Genomic DNA, 15780 nt, shown 5'->3' on the forward strand with positions numbered 1-15780 from the left:
GCCGCGAAATACCCTAGTCCCAAATGAAAAAGGCGAAACGAAAGAAACAAACAAAATGTTGAACATGACATTCATGACAATATAGGGTTTGTCCTATCAAAACAGGAAGGATGCCGACACAGTGTCGTGACGTGCCCCTTCGATCTGCATCATCATCAAACCCGCCTCTTCTACTGTCTACCTCAGTTGTGAAAAGAACAGCCGTGACTCGCCCGCCTCTCCCTTTGCGGTAATATGGTCTTCGAAATCCATGCTGGGAGGTTTCGGTCCTGGGCCCAACTGATCCCTTTTCAAGCCATCACCTTCTCTCATTCCTAGATGGGAAACGTTCTGTCCCTGCTGCCAGATCCCTGGGAGCTCACGCTGTTTCGGCTATTTGTGAACGATTGGTTGTCCGGTCTCAATTCGCTGTCCATCGACGATCCCGTACCCTGGCGCTGAGGAGGCTTTTTGGTAAGAACGGATCGTGGTTTTTCTGGTATTGTCTCGCTATTTCGCGTCTTGGTGAGCTTCCGGGATGCCCTCTTTTGCAAGGCTGCCTGTGACTGCGTCTCAGAAAGTGAGCCCATGTCCGTGGTAGATTTGGTACCGCTGGATAATTGACTGGGTGCCGTGCTGCTACCTGTTGGGCGGCTGAAAGCCGGATTGTCCCTGATTGGTAGGGCGAAGTTGGCTGCGGCTCCGTTGAGGTCCGTCGTGAAGTAAGACGGGGACGGGACGTTGGTGCGAACCCCATCAGGGGAAGATGCGTTCTGATGCTCGATTAGCTTTGCAAACTCAACGCCTGAAGTATGGCTTACTTACGGAAAGTTGAGGGCTGACGTAGGTGTCCAATTTCTTCCTCAGCACCTCCGACCGAACGGGTTTTGCCAGGTAGTCGTTCATACCGGCCGCCAGGCACTTCTCTCGATCCCCCTGAATAGCGGACGCTGTCATGGCAATGACCAGAACCTTCCGTACCGCGTCGATGGAATCTTTGCGGATCATCTTCGTCGCCTCGTAACCGTCAAGCACCGGCATCTGTACGTCCATGAGAACCACGTGATATGGGCGACCTTCCTTAGCCTTTTGCCGCAAACCCTCCACGGCCTTCAGCCCGTTCTCGAACGCATCTACCGTAACGTATCCTAGCCGTTGTGCGTATTGGATGGCGATCTTTTGGTTGATAGGGTTGTCTTCTGCAATACAGATCCTGATTTGATCCTTGGGAATGGCTGTAAGATCCAGGAATGGATTAGGAGATGAGATTCGGCGCTCCGAGATTGGTAGTGCCGAACGCTCGACAGCGGGCGGGCTCTTGACCTGCTGTGCGTCTCCCGCAGATACGTCTGACTTGGCCTTGTCAAAGGTGACGGCGAACCAAGCCGTGGTCCCTACACCTTCTTGACTTTCAAGCCGAATCTTACCCTTCATCATTGTCTCGATCAAGGACTTGCAGATACTCAGACCTAGACCGCTGCCACCATACTTACGTGCCGTGCTATTATCGGCCTGACTAAATGGTTGGAAGAGTTTGACGAGCTGTTGCTCAGGAATGCCGATACCGGTGTCTTGAACTCTGAAAATCAACGTCGCTTTGTCGTGGGTCTCTGAATCGACACGGGCCCCAATTGTAATCGAGCCGTCTTCGGTGAATTTCAAGCTGTTGCCGATGAGATTGCCGAGAACCTGATGCAGTCTGATGGGGTCTCCGTAGATGAGCATTGGCGGCAAATTGATGTCTTGAATGATCTTGACGTTCCTCTGGTGCGTCTTTTGCCTGTTGCTATACGAAACGGCGCGAACAACTTCCCGAACCATTTCTTCTGGGTTGAACGCAATGACGTATAGCTTCATCTTATCGGCCTCCATTCTAGAGAAGTCAAGGATATCGTTGATGACGGTCAACAGCAACTCGGCCGACACCCTTATCGAATCGGCCATTTCTTGCTGATCCTTGTCCAAGTCGCTGTCTCTGAGCAGCTCCGAATTGCCGATGACGCCGTTGAGGGGCGTCCGCAGCTCGTGGGAGACATTGGCCAGGAATATCGATTTGGCCTTGGCAGCTTCCTCAGCGAGCTTGACGTTGCGCTTGGCTTCGGCCTCGGCATGTTTGGCTTTGGTCTCTGCTTCCAGCGCCTTGGCGAGAGCCCGCTTCTGAAGAGCGACCATGGAGACGTTCTCAGCCGAAACCTTTTCAACGGCTTTCATTGCCAGGGCGTTGGAGTAACTGATGCCGATTTGATTGACTAGGAGCTGGAGGACAGACACGTTGCGGTCGGTGAACGAGCCCGGCTCGCCTTCCAAGTACAGCACCCCAAGTAGCGGTTTGGAGCCGTGGCATATGGGGATGGCAATGATGGCTTTACTCAGGACATTCCTTTGCAGCCAAGCTTCGCTGACGTTGCCGAAGCGCTCATCGCTGATGATGTCTGGAATGAAGACGGCTTCGCGGAAACGAGTACAGTACAGGATGACGTTTTCTGCGACTAGAGATGTGCCCGCGAGCGGCAGTCCAGGAATATGCGCCGACGCACCTCTTTCTGGGTCACCGCTCGCCGCGAGACACCAGCCAGACTCGTCCGAGTCCTGAACGACAATAGCCGCGAGCGTTGCTGATCCGCCGCAGGTCTGTAAGATAACGTCGCACATTGTCTTGAGCAGTTCGTCGACTCGTAGGACACCCGAGATTACTTGGGAAGAAAGCAGGATCGCGTGCAAATCGATCATATCGAGGGCAGGCAGACCTGCTCCAAGTTCATTGTGTTCATGCATCGATCCGCGCCACGCGCCGAGGCGCTCACCCTTGATGTCGGCAATGGCGGTCTGGTTGGCCTGTTGCAGGCCATCGGGACCGTCCTCGCCCTCGACGGCGCGGTAGTCAACGGTGCCGTCATTTCCGGCAAAATCGGTTTGCACTGCTGCGTCGGTGGTCCTTGGGTTTCTTGACGGAGTGTGGAGCAAAATCGCATGCTCCTCTTCCAAACGCTCGGCCACGGCCACGGCACCAAACTGTCGATAGAACGCGATTGCATCCCTGAACGCAGAGCGAGCCAGCCTCCTGGCTTTGCGTCTGACAAGGGTGCCTGCCATCAGCGTGTTGGCGAGCGCCACCTCAAACAAGTAGTTGTGCTCTTCAGCGTTGTCCAAGGCCTCTTCGTAAAGCTTAACGGCACCTCCGTAGTCGCATGTCAACTCGTCGACTTGAGCCTCCAAAATTTTAGACCACGAAAGGTAGTTGACTTCGGTGTAGACCTCCCACTCTTTGATTCTTTTCGTCAACTCCCGGAGCTTGTAGACGGTTTGCTCAGTTTCCTCGGTGAGACTGCTTGGGTCTAGGCGAGGGTCGTGGACTCTGCGGAGCATACGTCCCGCAAGAGCAAGGCCGTAAAAGAAAACGACCAGTCTGCTGTTCCGCGCGGACCATAGATTCTGTACACTTTCATAGCATGCTTCCCCAATCTCAATAGCGCGGTCATAGTGGCCGTAGATGAACAGGGGGACAAGCTCGATGCTCTCGTACCACAGAATGGACCGGTTGCCGTTTTGGGTATTTGCTGTCAGCCAAGCCTTGTAGCTTGCCGAATTGTGTTGGTCGTCGGTCATGACCTCGAGGGCATCGGTTGTACGAGTCTTGCCCTGCAAAGCACGGCAAGCTTGCCGGATTGAGATAAGAAGAGTACCGCCTCTAGTGTCTTGGTGCCAGTTCGGTATCTCCTCGCACCCATATTGGCAGAAGGCCTCCAGATCAGAGCAGTTCTCGCTGGAAAAGAACTTGAGTTGCGCTGCCAAGCCGAAACTGAGAATGGACGAGATTCTGTCACCTGCAGCAGCAGCATATTCCACCGAGCCTTCTAAGTGGTTCAAGGCAACCGCGACTGGTATTTGTACGTGGCCGATGAAGTTGGCGTAGAGCATGTAACCTCTTGCCATGGAGAATGGGTCTCGAAATCGGTCGAGCAGCTCGATGCAGACGTTGCCCACTTCGACCGCGAAGCTGACCATGTTGAACCTGGCGAGAGCAATGATCCCAAGGTGCAGGAATGCCATTCCTGATTGTGGGAACGCGCCATGAGTGAGGTGAAGGTCTAGCATAACCAGCGAAAGATGATAAAATCGAAGATAGTCGCTCCACCAGGCAGCGCTGACAGTCTCAGCCAGCACAGCACCGATAGACGGCAGGCCAGGATCGAGCGAGGGTGCTGGATTGAGGAGCTCATTTTGGTCCATAGTCTGAATCCTCACAGACATCTTCTCGAACTGATCGTCACATTTTTCAAATGTCGGCTCATCGTCAAACTCGACATCCAGCGCATGCAAGCACTCCTTCAGTGCAGCCAAAGCCCCTTTGGCGTTGCCGATCTGTGCCAGTGTTCTCGATTGCAAGACGTAGGCGGGCGCTTTGTCCAATGGGCTTCGAGCGCACTTGAAAACTGTCTGAAGCAGGGCATTTGCTGCACCATGATTACCCATGTAGAGATAGCACTCCGCTGCTCGGAGATACAGCTGCATGGTCTCATCGTACGACACATCCTCGAGCTCATCGTTCCAAGGATCTGATTGCAACAGTGCAACTGCGGTGCTGTAAAACTTGGAAGCCGTTGGTCTGGCACAGTTCTCCACAGCCGATTGAGCACAATCGAATAGAAGCTTTCGGTACGGCTCGCGCCGGGCAATGCGCTTCTTGATGATGTCGACAGACTCGCAAATATGTGAAGCAGTACTGTCCTTCGCTCTTGGGTCGGCAGAGTAATATTTCAATAGGGTTTGAGCGATGACGAAATGCATCTTTCTCGCGTTGCACTCCTTCAATGCCGCAGATGCCTGGATGAACCGGTCATGGGCGAAGCGAAATCTATCGTCCGTCTCGCTAGGAACGATTATGTAGGCCTGGACGGCGGCCTGTAGCCCGCTAACTGCTTCTTGCGAGGAGTAAAAGGCGTGGTACTGTTCATTGCCTGGTCCCTGACATGTCGTTTCGTCATCATCCTCGTACTGAAACTCGCCGCTCAGGAGTCTGGAGATGAGTTCGAAGGAGAAAGATGACCCCAACAAGGCGGCCCAAGCGAGGATAGCTCGAGAAGACGGTGGCAGCTCGTTGAGCCTCCTCGTGATGAAGCCCGTATCGAGTATGTCGTAGTCACTCTCGCCTTGGAAATTGTCGAAGAGCTTGTCGAGATCGAAATGCCAATTGCTGTCTCTGTAGTCGTACCATATGCACTTCTTGCGGTAGCAGGCACTAAGCATTTCTCGCATATAGAACGGGTTTCCTGCTGTTTTTGACTGGATCACGATGGCCAGCGGGAGGACTTCTTCCTTTGGCCTGCAGAGCGTTGTTGAGACGTACTGGATGATGTCTTCTTCGCCTAGGGGAGCAAGTCTGATGCGGGTGACAATAGGCCCACCTGATCGGGGAAATTCTGCCAAACGTCAGTAACAGCGGATGCCAAAATATCTGACAAGACGGACCTTCGGACTCGGGAGGCTGAATGATGGACTGGACCCGCTCAGGAGATAACTCTTCGGGGCGGTAGGTTATAATGACAACCATCTTCATCCTCGCCCCAATGATCTGAGTAATCAGCTCCAGAGATTCGTCGTCCGCAAAGTGCAGGTCATCCAATACAAAGCAAATAAATTTATGCGAGGTGAACATGCGCAAGACGTCAAGGAAAGTGTTCATTAAACGCATTGTTTTCGTTGCGCCGCCAGCTCTCAGAAAGTCCTGCGATGCCTGAGAAGAGATGACGGAAGGCCTCGGTAGGCGACCGGGAGAACTGCCTGGCGAAGAGCCGCGCCTCTTGAGTCCCGCTCTGACGTTTCGCGTCTGGCTCACACTTTGTGTAATGGAAGCCGATCGCGGCAGGGAATTATCGAGGGCGCCGATGAGGAAATCAGGCAATCCGAGGACTTTATGCAGCGTTGGCCACACAGGTCGGACGTACTGCTTCAGGGCTTGATGGAAGGGAGTATCCGTATTCCGCTCTCCAAAAACCTGCTTGAACAACGACGACAAAAGCTTCAGCAGCGGCCCGAAAGCAGTACGGCGAGCCGTATCGAACTTCGCCGTGGCACAATATCCTCTCCGTCTCGCTTCGGCGAGAACAGACTGGTACAGACAACTCTTGCCGAGACCACCGGCGCCCTCCACCAACACGATCTCACAGTGACCGCGCCTGCGAAATTTAGCAGAACCAAGCTGACGCGACAGACTGGACGAAGTTGACTCAACGGCGCTGTGCCGGTTGCTGTCTGTCGGGGTTGCCATTCCGTCGATAAGGCTCCGAGTCTCTATGGACACAGACTGATGCCTCTCCCACGGCCTGGTCATACGGGCAAGCGGACCGGAGTTGGATGAGGCGATGGTGTCCCCAGATATGGTCTGGGTGTCGGACAAAATGGAGGGTACGAAGCTAGCCTTTGATTGCCTAGGATCCGAGGATGTGGTATGAGTAAAGGAGCCGCTTCGCCGGGTTGTGCCTTCTGCCGAGCTGGCTCCCTCGCTCGAAAGATCCGCGCAGTCTGGCATTTCGTTCGAAAGCTGGGATCCGTCTGAAAAACGGTTGTTCGCCGACTTTTGGTTCATGGAGTGACTCTTTGCAACTCGTTCGATCACTCTTATTACTTCTGCTCTCTCTTTTTGACGTCCGATCATCATGCTAGGCAAGATGAAGAAGGAAGAAATGTCCTTTTCACCGATCTTCCACTCCTTCAATGCCAACCAGTCGCCATCGGTCAGGAATTGCTGCACCTTCAACAAGTCATGCTTCAGACCACTTGCCGAGTGGTATCTGTCGGCCACGGTTTTGGCGGTGCATTTCTGTATTATACGCCCAATAACGTCAGGTATGTCGAGTCGGACCTGGGACACATTGGGAATTCGTCGACCCAGAACGCCTTGGACGATATCCAAAGGCGTCTCGCCCTCAAACACAGGCTGCTGGGTGAGCAAAGTCCAGAAGACGACGCCCAAAGAGTATATGTCCGTCCGGCTGTCGGGTTCAGCCGGCATGCGTCCAGTCTGCTCGGGACTGATGTAGAGAAGCTTGTTCTTGGCGCCGACTTCCTTTGACAGACTCGACCATGAGGTGCTGGACAGGCCTCCCTCAAAAGACCTCGTTCCGGTGCCGAAGTTAATCAGCTTGACCGAATTCGTTTCGATATTAAAGTGGAAAGAGTCGGGCCTAATCTCTCCATGGGTAATGACCTGCCCGTAGTGGAGGATTTCTAGACACTGGCTTGCGCCAATGGCAAAGTCAAGAAAATCTTGCAGGTTAATCTGCGCATCCAGTCGGAAATTGTCTTTGCGGTATGCCTCATATCTATCATCCACCTTTTTGGCCTTGTAAAACGCCGGGCCCATGTCGATCAGGTCGAACAGATTATTTTGACCCGGGTGTTGGTAGATAGCAACAATGATGGAACCACGATCGCCTGGGTGCGGCGCCAGACGAATGAGATCGAGAGGTTTGACAATATGGTGTCCGTTGGGATCCGCCGTAGCGATCAGGTTCTTTGCGATGTGAAAGGCCCTCTCTTCGCGGAGCACATGATATGAGACGCGAGCGACAACGGGTTCTTCTATATAGGATATCTCGGCGGCGCCGGCCGGGTTCGCGGGAGGCGAAGTGGCGGAGAAGTCGCTGCTGGCATCGCTGGGGAGACCGCCATGGAGGCTCGAGGAGCTCGCATGTTCGGAGGGCGACGGCCGGCCGGACTGTAGTCTCGCGGTCGATCCAGGACTCGAGGCGGGGTGTGATGAGGTGGATGAGGGTTGATATGGTGACACGAATCTAGTGCCACAGACGTGCCTGAGAAGCGCATGTTAGACAGGGGATGGCAACAGCAGAGCGGCTCCTCGCGCATGTTTGAGTTGCGGGTTACACCAGAACGCACCAGATGTCGTAGGACGTGTGAAACGGGAGACGGGATTCGTCCCAGGTATAGCCAGCGATCTGGCGAAGACGGTCGAAGAGACGCGAGGGAGGGTCGAAGTGGTCATCCGACACGATAGCAGTGCCGTCCATCATTGAGTCCGGTCATAGGCGCAAGCCCGCAGCTTGGAGGCCGTGTGTTGTATCGCAGGTGGTGATGGTGGGGGAAGAATTCAGGATGCGATTCGGCCCTGATAGTTGGTTGTCGGCAATGAGGTCGTCGTCTCGATGATCGATACAGACGAAAGGTAATTATCTCGGGGGTTCGAGCGAAGGCGTCGAGGGCGTCACCTAGGCGCGGCAGGTCATGTCATGTTTTGACGGCAAGCGATCCGAAGCAGGTATTGTATGACGGGGAGAGTAGGTAGGTAGTTGGTTGTGCGGCGCGGCGCGGCGCGGCGTGGTGATTGCGGTGGTGCTCAGCTCAAGTGGCACTGGACAGGTCCCGCAACGGCCGACTGCGTTTTCTGCGTTTGGCGAGTGGTGGGAGTGGGCGTTACTTGGAGAACAGGGTCGGGACGACGTTGACGGCGACAGGTTCTCCGAGTGAACGGGCAGGAAGACGGGAATGGGAGCGAGGCTGCGTTTGAGTGCGTCGGCGGCGTCGTCGGCGACTGGACGGATCGGGAGGTACAGCTGTCGTCGGCGCGGTGGACGGCCAGGGGCAGCTAGTGGTTGAAGCCTGGAGGTGAATCGGTGATAGGCATAAGTTCGGCAGGTGCAGTGCCTACCTACCTTACCTTACCTGCCCGGTAGTAAGAGGTAAGGTAGCCCAATGTTGCCCAAGGTACCTAAGGCGGTCAGTTGGTGGTGTCGTGCGTAGTTACATACCTACCTACCTACCTTACCTTAGGTAGGCACCTTACCTACCTATTTCACTGTACTTGCTACCTTACTGACGTGCGCAACGGCGACGGCAACGGGTCGGGGAGAAGACGATTCAAAGTTGAATGGTATCTTACGAAGCTTACCTTACCTTTGGAGCGTATCACGCGCAAAATCATGCTTTTTCTCTTATATCAGTACCGGCCAAGGCGAAAGTGACAAACAGTTACCCACGTGTCTTATCCTAGAATACCTTATTGATCCAGGGCCTATTACTAGGTAAGTACAGTCTCTCCAAAGCCGAAACAGACCCACGCCGGTGGAAAAGGTACGGATACGTAGGAGAAATACAATGTCTTCTGGGGATGACAACCAGACGGTTTCCCAGCACAACATCTGCAAAACTGCACTTTGAATGGGTTGGCAAGCAACGAAACGGTAATGATTGACAGGCACAGGATGGCCTCAATCAGCAGAGCTCTCCGACGGGGAGGGGCGAGCCTCTTGGATCAACACATCCTGCGTCTAATCGGGTCTGAGGCGACAAAGATTTCACATGGGAGCGGGGAGGTGGAATTCATCATCTCCAACCTCCCATTGTCAATATCAGACTGTGGTTTGTGTTGGGCAGGCGTGGCGGGCTTTAATGCATGTAATACATACAGCACGGTGAGGTAGCAACATGATTGCATCCAGGTATTGGGTCAGAATATTGGTTGCATGGCGCATAAATGCGCTTTGCTTACGCACCTGACCTCAGTAGCTTCTCTGCTTCTTCGAGGCGTTAGGGCGTGACGGGTGGCCGAGCTTACTGCTGTTCTGTTCTTGTCTCATAATCAGGTCTCGTCTTATTCCGTCCTCAACCCTCGTTCTCCTGCTAGACGATTCCAAACCACCAAACATAACCAGCGCCTTTGTTCCTGTTTTCATCGGCCCAGGTTCCGACTGTTTCTAGGGAACCTGGGCTTTGACCGGTGATGTTGACCGCCTGTTTCTGCCTAGGGCAGCCCCGAGGCACCGGTCATGTCTCACTCGGTCTCACTTAAACACGCATCGATCGGCATTGGACGTGCCCCTAAGTACGCTAGGTAGCTACCTAAGGCGACTTCTATCTGCGATAGATTCATTTCTTCCGAGAGCCCAAGGCACAGACAGGAAATAGGAGAACAGTATCCGTAGACGCAACGAGATAAGGTCGCCATCCGCCCACTATTCAAGACTGCGCTTCGCCTGCCCGCCGCATCCCAGGCCGCTCTTGATCGTGTAGAGCCGTCGTGACTCCCGTCATATAGGTAGGTAGGCAGCCCGGGCCAACCCCCGGGAAAAACTTCGTCCCGCCCAACATCGTGAACTGAATCGCCGCGTCGGGTCCTGCGCTTCGATCAGGAAAACCAGCATCACGGAAATGATGTCATTCGCCAGCGGTCCAACATCACGTCTCGCACAGCCCTCAGTCTGCCGCTTGCACGGGCCGTTCCAGCTAGATCCTGTCGCTCTCGCAAATTGAGAGGATCCCCCCGACTCAAGTGTTGCACTCGCTGCAGCAAAACACATCGCGGAACTTGGACGACAGAAACCGACGACTACGACGACGCCGGTACCCCCGCCCGTCCCATCTTTGAATTTGCCTTCAGCTTGATTTCTGCCTTTCTTTGTTTCTTTCTGACCCGCGGGGTTACAGATATTGGCAACCAATGTACTGCGCCATTGTTGCTGACCGGCCGAGTGCGACCTCGTCCGAGCTTGCCGCCAGTTTGTCCATGAGCATGGCACCGTTCAACATTTTCAAGAATTGGCGTTGCATCCGCCCAGAGTTGGTTTCCTAAACCTAGGTCTTGCTCGTGTCGTGTCGAGCTGCCTTGATGTTGCACATCCACTTCATGTTGTTTGATGCTGTAAAGTCTCACAAATCCCGGGATCGAGTCACACAAATCATTTGGATAATAACATGTGTTAAACTGCGCGCAGGATCTTGACTTACCTGGGTACGTACGGAGACTTGTAGTTCGGAACGACGTCTCAGGTACTAGATGCCTAGCGGCGTGGGATGGGTTTGGTTGGGAGGTGGGGGACCACGCCGCCATCTATGGTACACTATGCTTCCGGCCCTTGCCCGACCATGCAAGCCAGAATGAATCAAACATTTTAGATGGTATCGATATGTATGTCAAGAATATCTATACTCTATACGGGCATCCCTTTCGACAGGGCCCAGCAACCCTACGCCTACAGCTGCGCACGATTCATCGACATCGTGGGTATGGCGCAAAGTGATTCCCCCCCAATTCAACAACGTAAAAACTCCCAGGTATTCTTATATGCTTAGCCAAAGCTCCCTTTTCCTCTGAGCTTTCCACCCCCTCCCCCCATTGGTCATGGTCATGCTTTCTAATGCTCTACAGCTAAAAGACGAAAAATCCAACGCGATGCCCTGTGCCTCTGCCATGGCGGTCCAACCTTACTTGCTGTGTGAAGGGATAGCAGTGCCGTTGGCGGCGGGCTTGGACGAGAAGTTGAACGACTGAGCCAAACGACGCTCCTCGTTGCGGCGGCTGTTGACGAAGTCGGGGTAGTTGAGTGTAAGCTCGACGGCGCCGTTGGCGATGTTGTCGGCGGCCTCGACTCCCAGCATAAAGGAGTGGTCCTGGTTGCCGACTTCGTATCTCCAGCTGCCGAATCGGCCGCGGGAGTAGATGTCGAGGTCCTGGAGCTTGGGGAGGAGGTCCTTGAGAACGCCCTCTCTCTCCAGCGAAGGAGTTGGGTAGCCGTGGTCGAAGCAGCGGTGGTAGGTGGAGACGACCTCGTCCTCGGGCTTGATCATCTCAGTGTTGATGAGACCCTGAATGCACTCCTCAAGAAGCTTGGCGCGGTTGACAGGCTTCATGGAAGACTCGGAGACCTCCAACATGATGGACCAGTAGGGGCCCTCCTTGGCCTCGGAAGACTCGGCCTTCTGGCCGTTGGCCAGGTACAGCGTGGGCAGCTTCTTGCTGTCCTCGGGCTGGTTGTAGGGGGAGTAGTTGGAGAAGATGGTGGCGCGGTAGAAGGGGCAGTTGTTCTCAGGGAAGTACAACCAGCACTTGTCGCCGATACGGTCAGGGCGAGCACCGCGCAGACCAACGCCAATGACGTGGGTGGAAGAGTAGAACAGACCCTTGGACAAGGAGACAAGCTCCTGGTTACCCATTCTCTCAACGAGCTGGTCAACGTTCATGGTGGAGACAAGCTTGTTGTACTTGACGGTGGTACCGTCCTTGAGGGTGACAACCTTGGCCTGGGCGTCAACCTTTTCAACGGAGCCCTTCTCGCCGAGGCGGATCTTCTCCTGGGGCAAAGTGTTGGCGACGGCAATCCAGATACCACCGGTGCCGTCGCGGGCGGGGAAGCGGAAGACGTTGTTGGGGCCCCAGTTTCCGGCAACCTTGTTGAGGACGACGTTCTCGGTGACGAGCTTCAGGTTGGGAGCAGCGACACGCTCTCCAAGCCATTGGCATTGCATCTACAGGCCACTGTCAGCGGACTGCGGGAATCGGGCATTTTCATCGCCGGAAGCCGTGGGAGACAGAGTAGTCTTACCTTGGTGGTGGGAACAGCCCAGACCTTGTAGTTGTAGGGTCGCATGAAAATATCGGCAACACCCTCACCGCAGTTGCGGAGAATCCACTCGTCAAAGTCCTTGGGCTTCGTGTTGGCGACGCGGCACTCGAGAGCGGCGTCAATGAGACCGTTCATGCACTTGACCTGGTCCTCCTTGGGCAACATGGAGATGTTGTTCTGGAAGGGGTAGGGGACCCAGAGGCCCTTGTAGCGGACGTACGAAACACGCTCGTGCGTGAACCAGTCATCTTCCTTGGGGAGGGCCTCGTCGATGCAGTCGTCGAAGTACTTGTAGTGGGAGAAGATAACGTGGCCACCGACGTCGTAGAGCTGCGGATTGCGGTCAGCGCAAAGTCGAGGCAAAGCCGAGCAAAGCTCTCGCGAAGATGAGATGTACTTACGAAGCCCTCGGGGGTGACATCAGTAGAAGCGAGACCGCCAGCCTTGTCGGCAGAGTCAACGAGCAACCAAGAAGGGCCGTTCTGCGGGTTTGCGGTTAGTATACAGAGTTGAGTGGACAGGGGTCGGTGTTGGGGATTTGGCGGTGAGAACTTACGATCTGGTTGAGGCGCTTCGCAGCACCAAGACCGGTCGGGCCAGCGCCAATAACCAAGACGTCAACGTTGCTGAAGAAGAAGACTGGTTAGGTGGAATTCTCCCATTGGACGTGTCTGGAATGATGCCGTGTCTTTGGGGGAGATTTGGAAGCAAAACCAGGCCCAGCCGGCAGACGAGGCGGGGAAGGGCAAAGATACTCACATATCAGCCATGTTGGTGGGGGATGTGTGATGATGATGATGATACAATTGTATTGGTGGCTGGCAAAAAAGACGCGGTAAAGAAAGACTCTTTTTGGATCTGGCGACAGCACAACTCGCGAAAGGGCGGCGTAGAGGGTATATCGTCAGAGTAGGAGAGGGAGTTGGCAGCAAAGAAGGAAGGAAAAAGAAGAAGTCGCGCGCTGTGGCAGTCGTGGCCGTTGCTGTAGATATGGGTTTCGTCTGGTTCCAAAGAAAAGGGGACTGACTGCTGTGATGGAGGGGCCAAAATTATTACTCGGGACAGGGGGGGAAGGCGGGGGCCCCTGGTCAGTGGCTTTTGGAGGTGACGGGACGGGAGGTTCACAGGTGTTGGAGGTCGCGGCGGTCGGGTGGTGGTTGTGTGCCCCGGCACGGAGCACTGTGCACTACTCCGTACGAAGCTGTACCTTACGCAGTATCCGTACGACGTACCTAAGGTGTGGTGAGGGTGAGGCCGGGTATGTATCCGTACCTTACCTAAAGTAGCTGGAGGTTAGTCGCAATTGCTCGAGCTCGATGATGAGGACGGGAGTGGTACCTGCAGCCGCCGTAGACTGTAGAAGCCCGTACCTGAGATGTTTAGAGGTGAGGTCCAGGAAGTGTGTATTAGCTGACCTTGGGCAGGTATCTACCTACCTTAAGGGAGATAGAAGGTACGCAGCAGATAGGTACTCTTACCTTAGTGCAATTGGAGGCCCACTTCTGATATGGTGATGGTGCTGCTCTTCATCTTCAGAACACCTGCGCAATTTTGGACTGCGGTGACTGCCCTGGCTTGAATGCACCTGTGTTTTTCTCTCTCGAGCTACCTCACCTACCTTACCTACCTAGGTACCTACCTTTGAGGTGCCTACCTGTAGGAGAGGAGGTAGGTAGGTAAAAGCACCCGTAGGTGTGTTTATGTGTACCTAGGTAAGGTAGATACCGCATCTGCTTGGGATTCGGCGGTGCTCCTGTCCTGCTAATTGAAGGCATCTCGAAATATCTTGGCAGTGTCTGATATAACAATATGCAGCGTTGTACGTTTTTACATTACCTTAGATAGGCACCTAACTGCCTTAGGTCGCCACAATACAATGCGACCACGGACGATATTCGTGATTATAACATGAAAACATGTCCTCATCGGCATTGTCTTCGTCGTCGTTGTCGTCACCGTCACCGGTCATGGCGAACCCAAAACCGCGGAGAATAACCTGACCTGCTGCACTGCAATTACGGCCTTGGACATGCTATGCTACCTTGGTAAGGTAGGTAAGCTGCAATCCCTGCCCTGCCGAGCCGAGCAGAAGAGCCACATGTGTGCTGCAGTAGCGGACGTTGGTCGACAGGGCATAATGTCCAGGACTCCAGGCACCTTGAGGGAAGAAGAAAGAAGCACCTCCCGCAGCCTATCCGCACTGCAGAAATGAAATTTCGGCCGTGCAAGGGGTCGAGGGATCCCGCATCCCTACTCCGTACAGAAGGTGAGATGGCAAGCAAGCAAGCAAGCAAGCAAGCACCAAGGTAGCCGACGGGTGCCAATGTTACAGCCACAGCAGTGGATGTCTGAATAGAAGCTTGAGGTGTGGTCCAGTGTCAATGGAATGGAATGTCAAATGGACTGACTATTCGTACCTTATTACTTGCACTGGCACTGGCACTGGCTTTGGCTGGCACTGGCATTGGCAGCCGGCGGGAGAACAAAGGGAGTCTGGACAGGACCCACCACCGGTTACAGATTTGAGGCGGCACTTTTGATTGGCTCCAACGTCACTGGACGTTACATGCCATGAGCCATGAGCCATGAGCCATGAGCCATGAGCCATGACGGTGCATGTATATCCGTACTGCGGTACTTGAAATACCTATCCATACCCCGAAGCGGCAGCGGCAACGGCAGCAAGGGACCAGAGACAGAAAGCTGCAAGACTCAGTTGCCAACTGAGAACTCACAACACCACTTCACCACTTTACGAGCAGTGGCTGACGATGGCTGAGACGAGAAGGAGACATCTCACGACACGACACGTACAACAGGACACGCCCACTCAACTCTCAACAACGAAGAGAGTTATCCATACACCTCAGATCCATAGGTATCAGAAGAACGGTGGGATGAGGTTGAGAACGCGACGGGACGGGTCCCTCCACTTAAGTCTGCGGTGGTCTGGTCTGGTCTGGTCTGGTCTGGTCTGTTTGGAAACTGGGAACTGGGAACTGGGAACCGGACAGAGCTGTGGAGGCATTTCGTCTTCGCTTCCCCAAGCACTCGAGGACACGTTCCCGAAATTCCCAGTTTTTCCCTCCCCCCCCCATGGTCCATATCATCATCCATGGTCCATGATCCATCAACCACGTACGCACACACACCCGCCAACCCGTTCCCATACCACTAGTAGGGGAGGGGCCCGTGGGACACCAACCCAGTCCTCCTCCTCCTCCTCCTCCGCATCATCATCCTCGCTCACCATCCCAATCAACCCTCGACGAAACAACCGTCGCCTTCATCATGTAAATGAACCTTCGGTCAACACCAACCGCATCTTCTGAAAAAGAAAGAAGAAGAAAAGAAGAAGAAGAAGAAAAAAACCACAAGCCGCACAAGCCGGATGCCTGCATCACGACGTCGCCAACAATCTCATCACTAGAGCTTGAGAGCGCGT

The 15780-nt window shown here is 54.3% G+C and overlaps 2 protein-coding genes across 2 annotated transcripts; both read right to left on the reverse strand.

The window, feature by feature from the left end:
- Window positions 1-314: 314 nt before the first annotated feature.
- CkaCkLH20_12408 (hsp90-like protein) lies at window positions 315-8009 on the reverse strand (the record flags this gene model as incomplete). The annotated part of the gene is made up of 4 exons (XM_038895121.1): window positions 315-752; window positions 805-5399; window positions 5449-7790; window positions 7876-8009. 4 exons carry the CDS (start codon window positions 8007-8009, stop codon window positions 315-317), a joined length of 7509 nt encoding a protein of 2502 aa, XP_038739635.1.
- A 3187-nt stretch (window positions 8010-11196) lies between these two features.
- On the reverse strand, window positions 11197-13731 carry CkaCkLH20_12409 (UDP-galactopyranose mutase; the record flags this gene model as incomplete). Its single annotated transcript, XM_038895122.1, has 5 exons — window positions 11197-12237; window positions 12315-12665; window positions 12737-12817; window positions 12892-12961; window positions 13613-13731. 5 exons carry the CDS (start codon window positions 13729-13731, stop codon window positions 11197-11199), a joined length of 1662 nt encoding a protein of 553 aa, XP_038739636.1.
- Between the last annotated feature and the right edge of the window lie 2049 nt (window positions 13732-15780).

The sequence above is a fragment of the Colletotrichum karsti genome (genome assembly GCF_011947395.1).
Source record: "Colletotrichum karsti strain CkLH20 chromosome Unknown Scaffold58, whole genome shotgun sequence".
Classification (NCBI taxonomy): Eukaryota; Fungi; Ascomycota; class Sordariomycetes; order Glomerellales; family Glomerellaceae; genus Colletotrichum; species Colletotrichum karsti.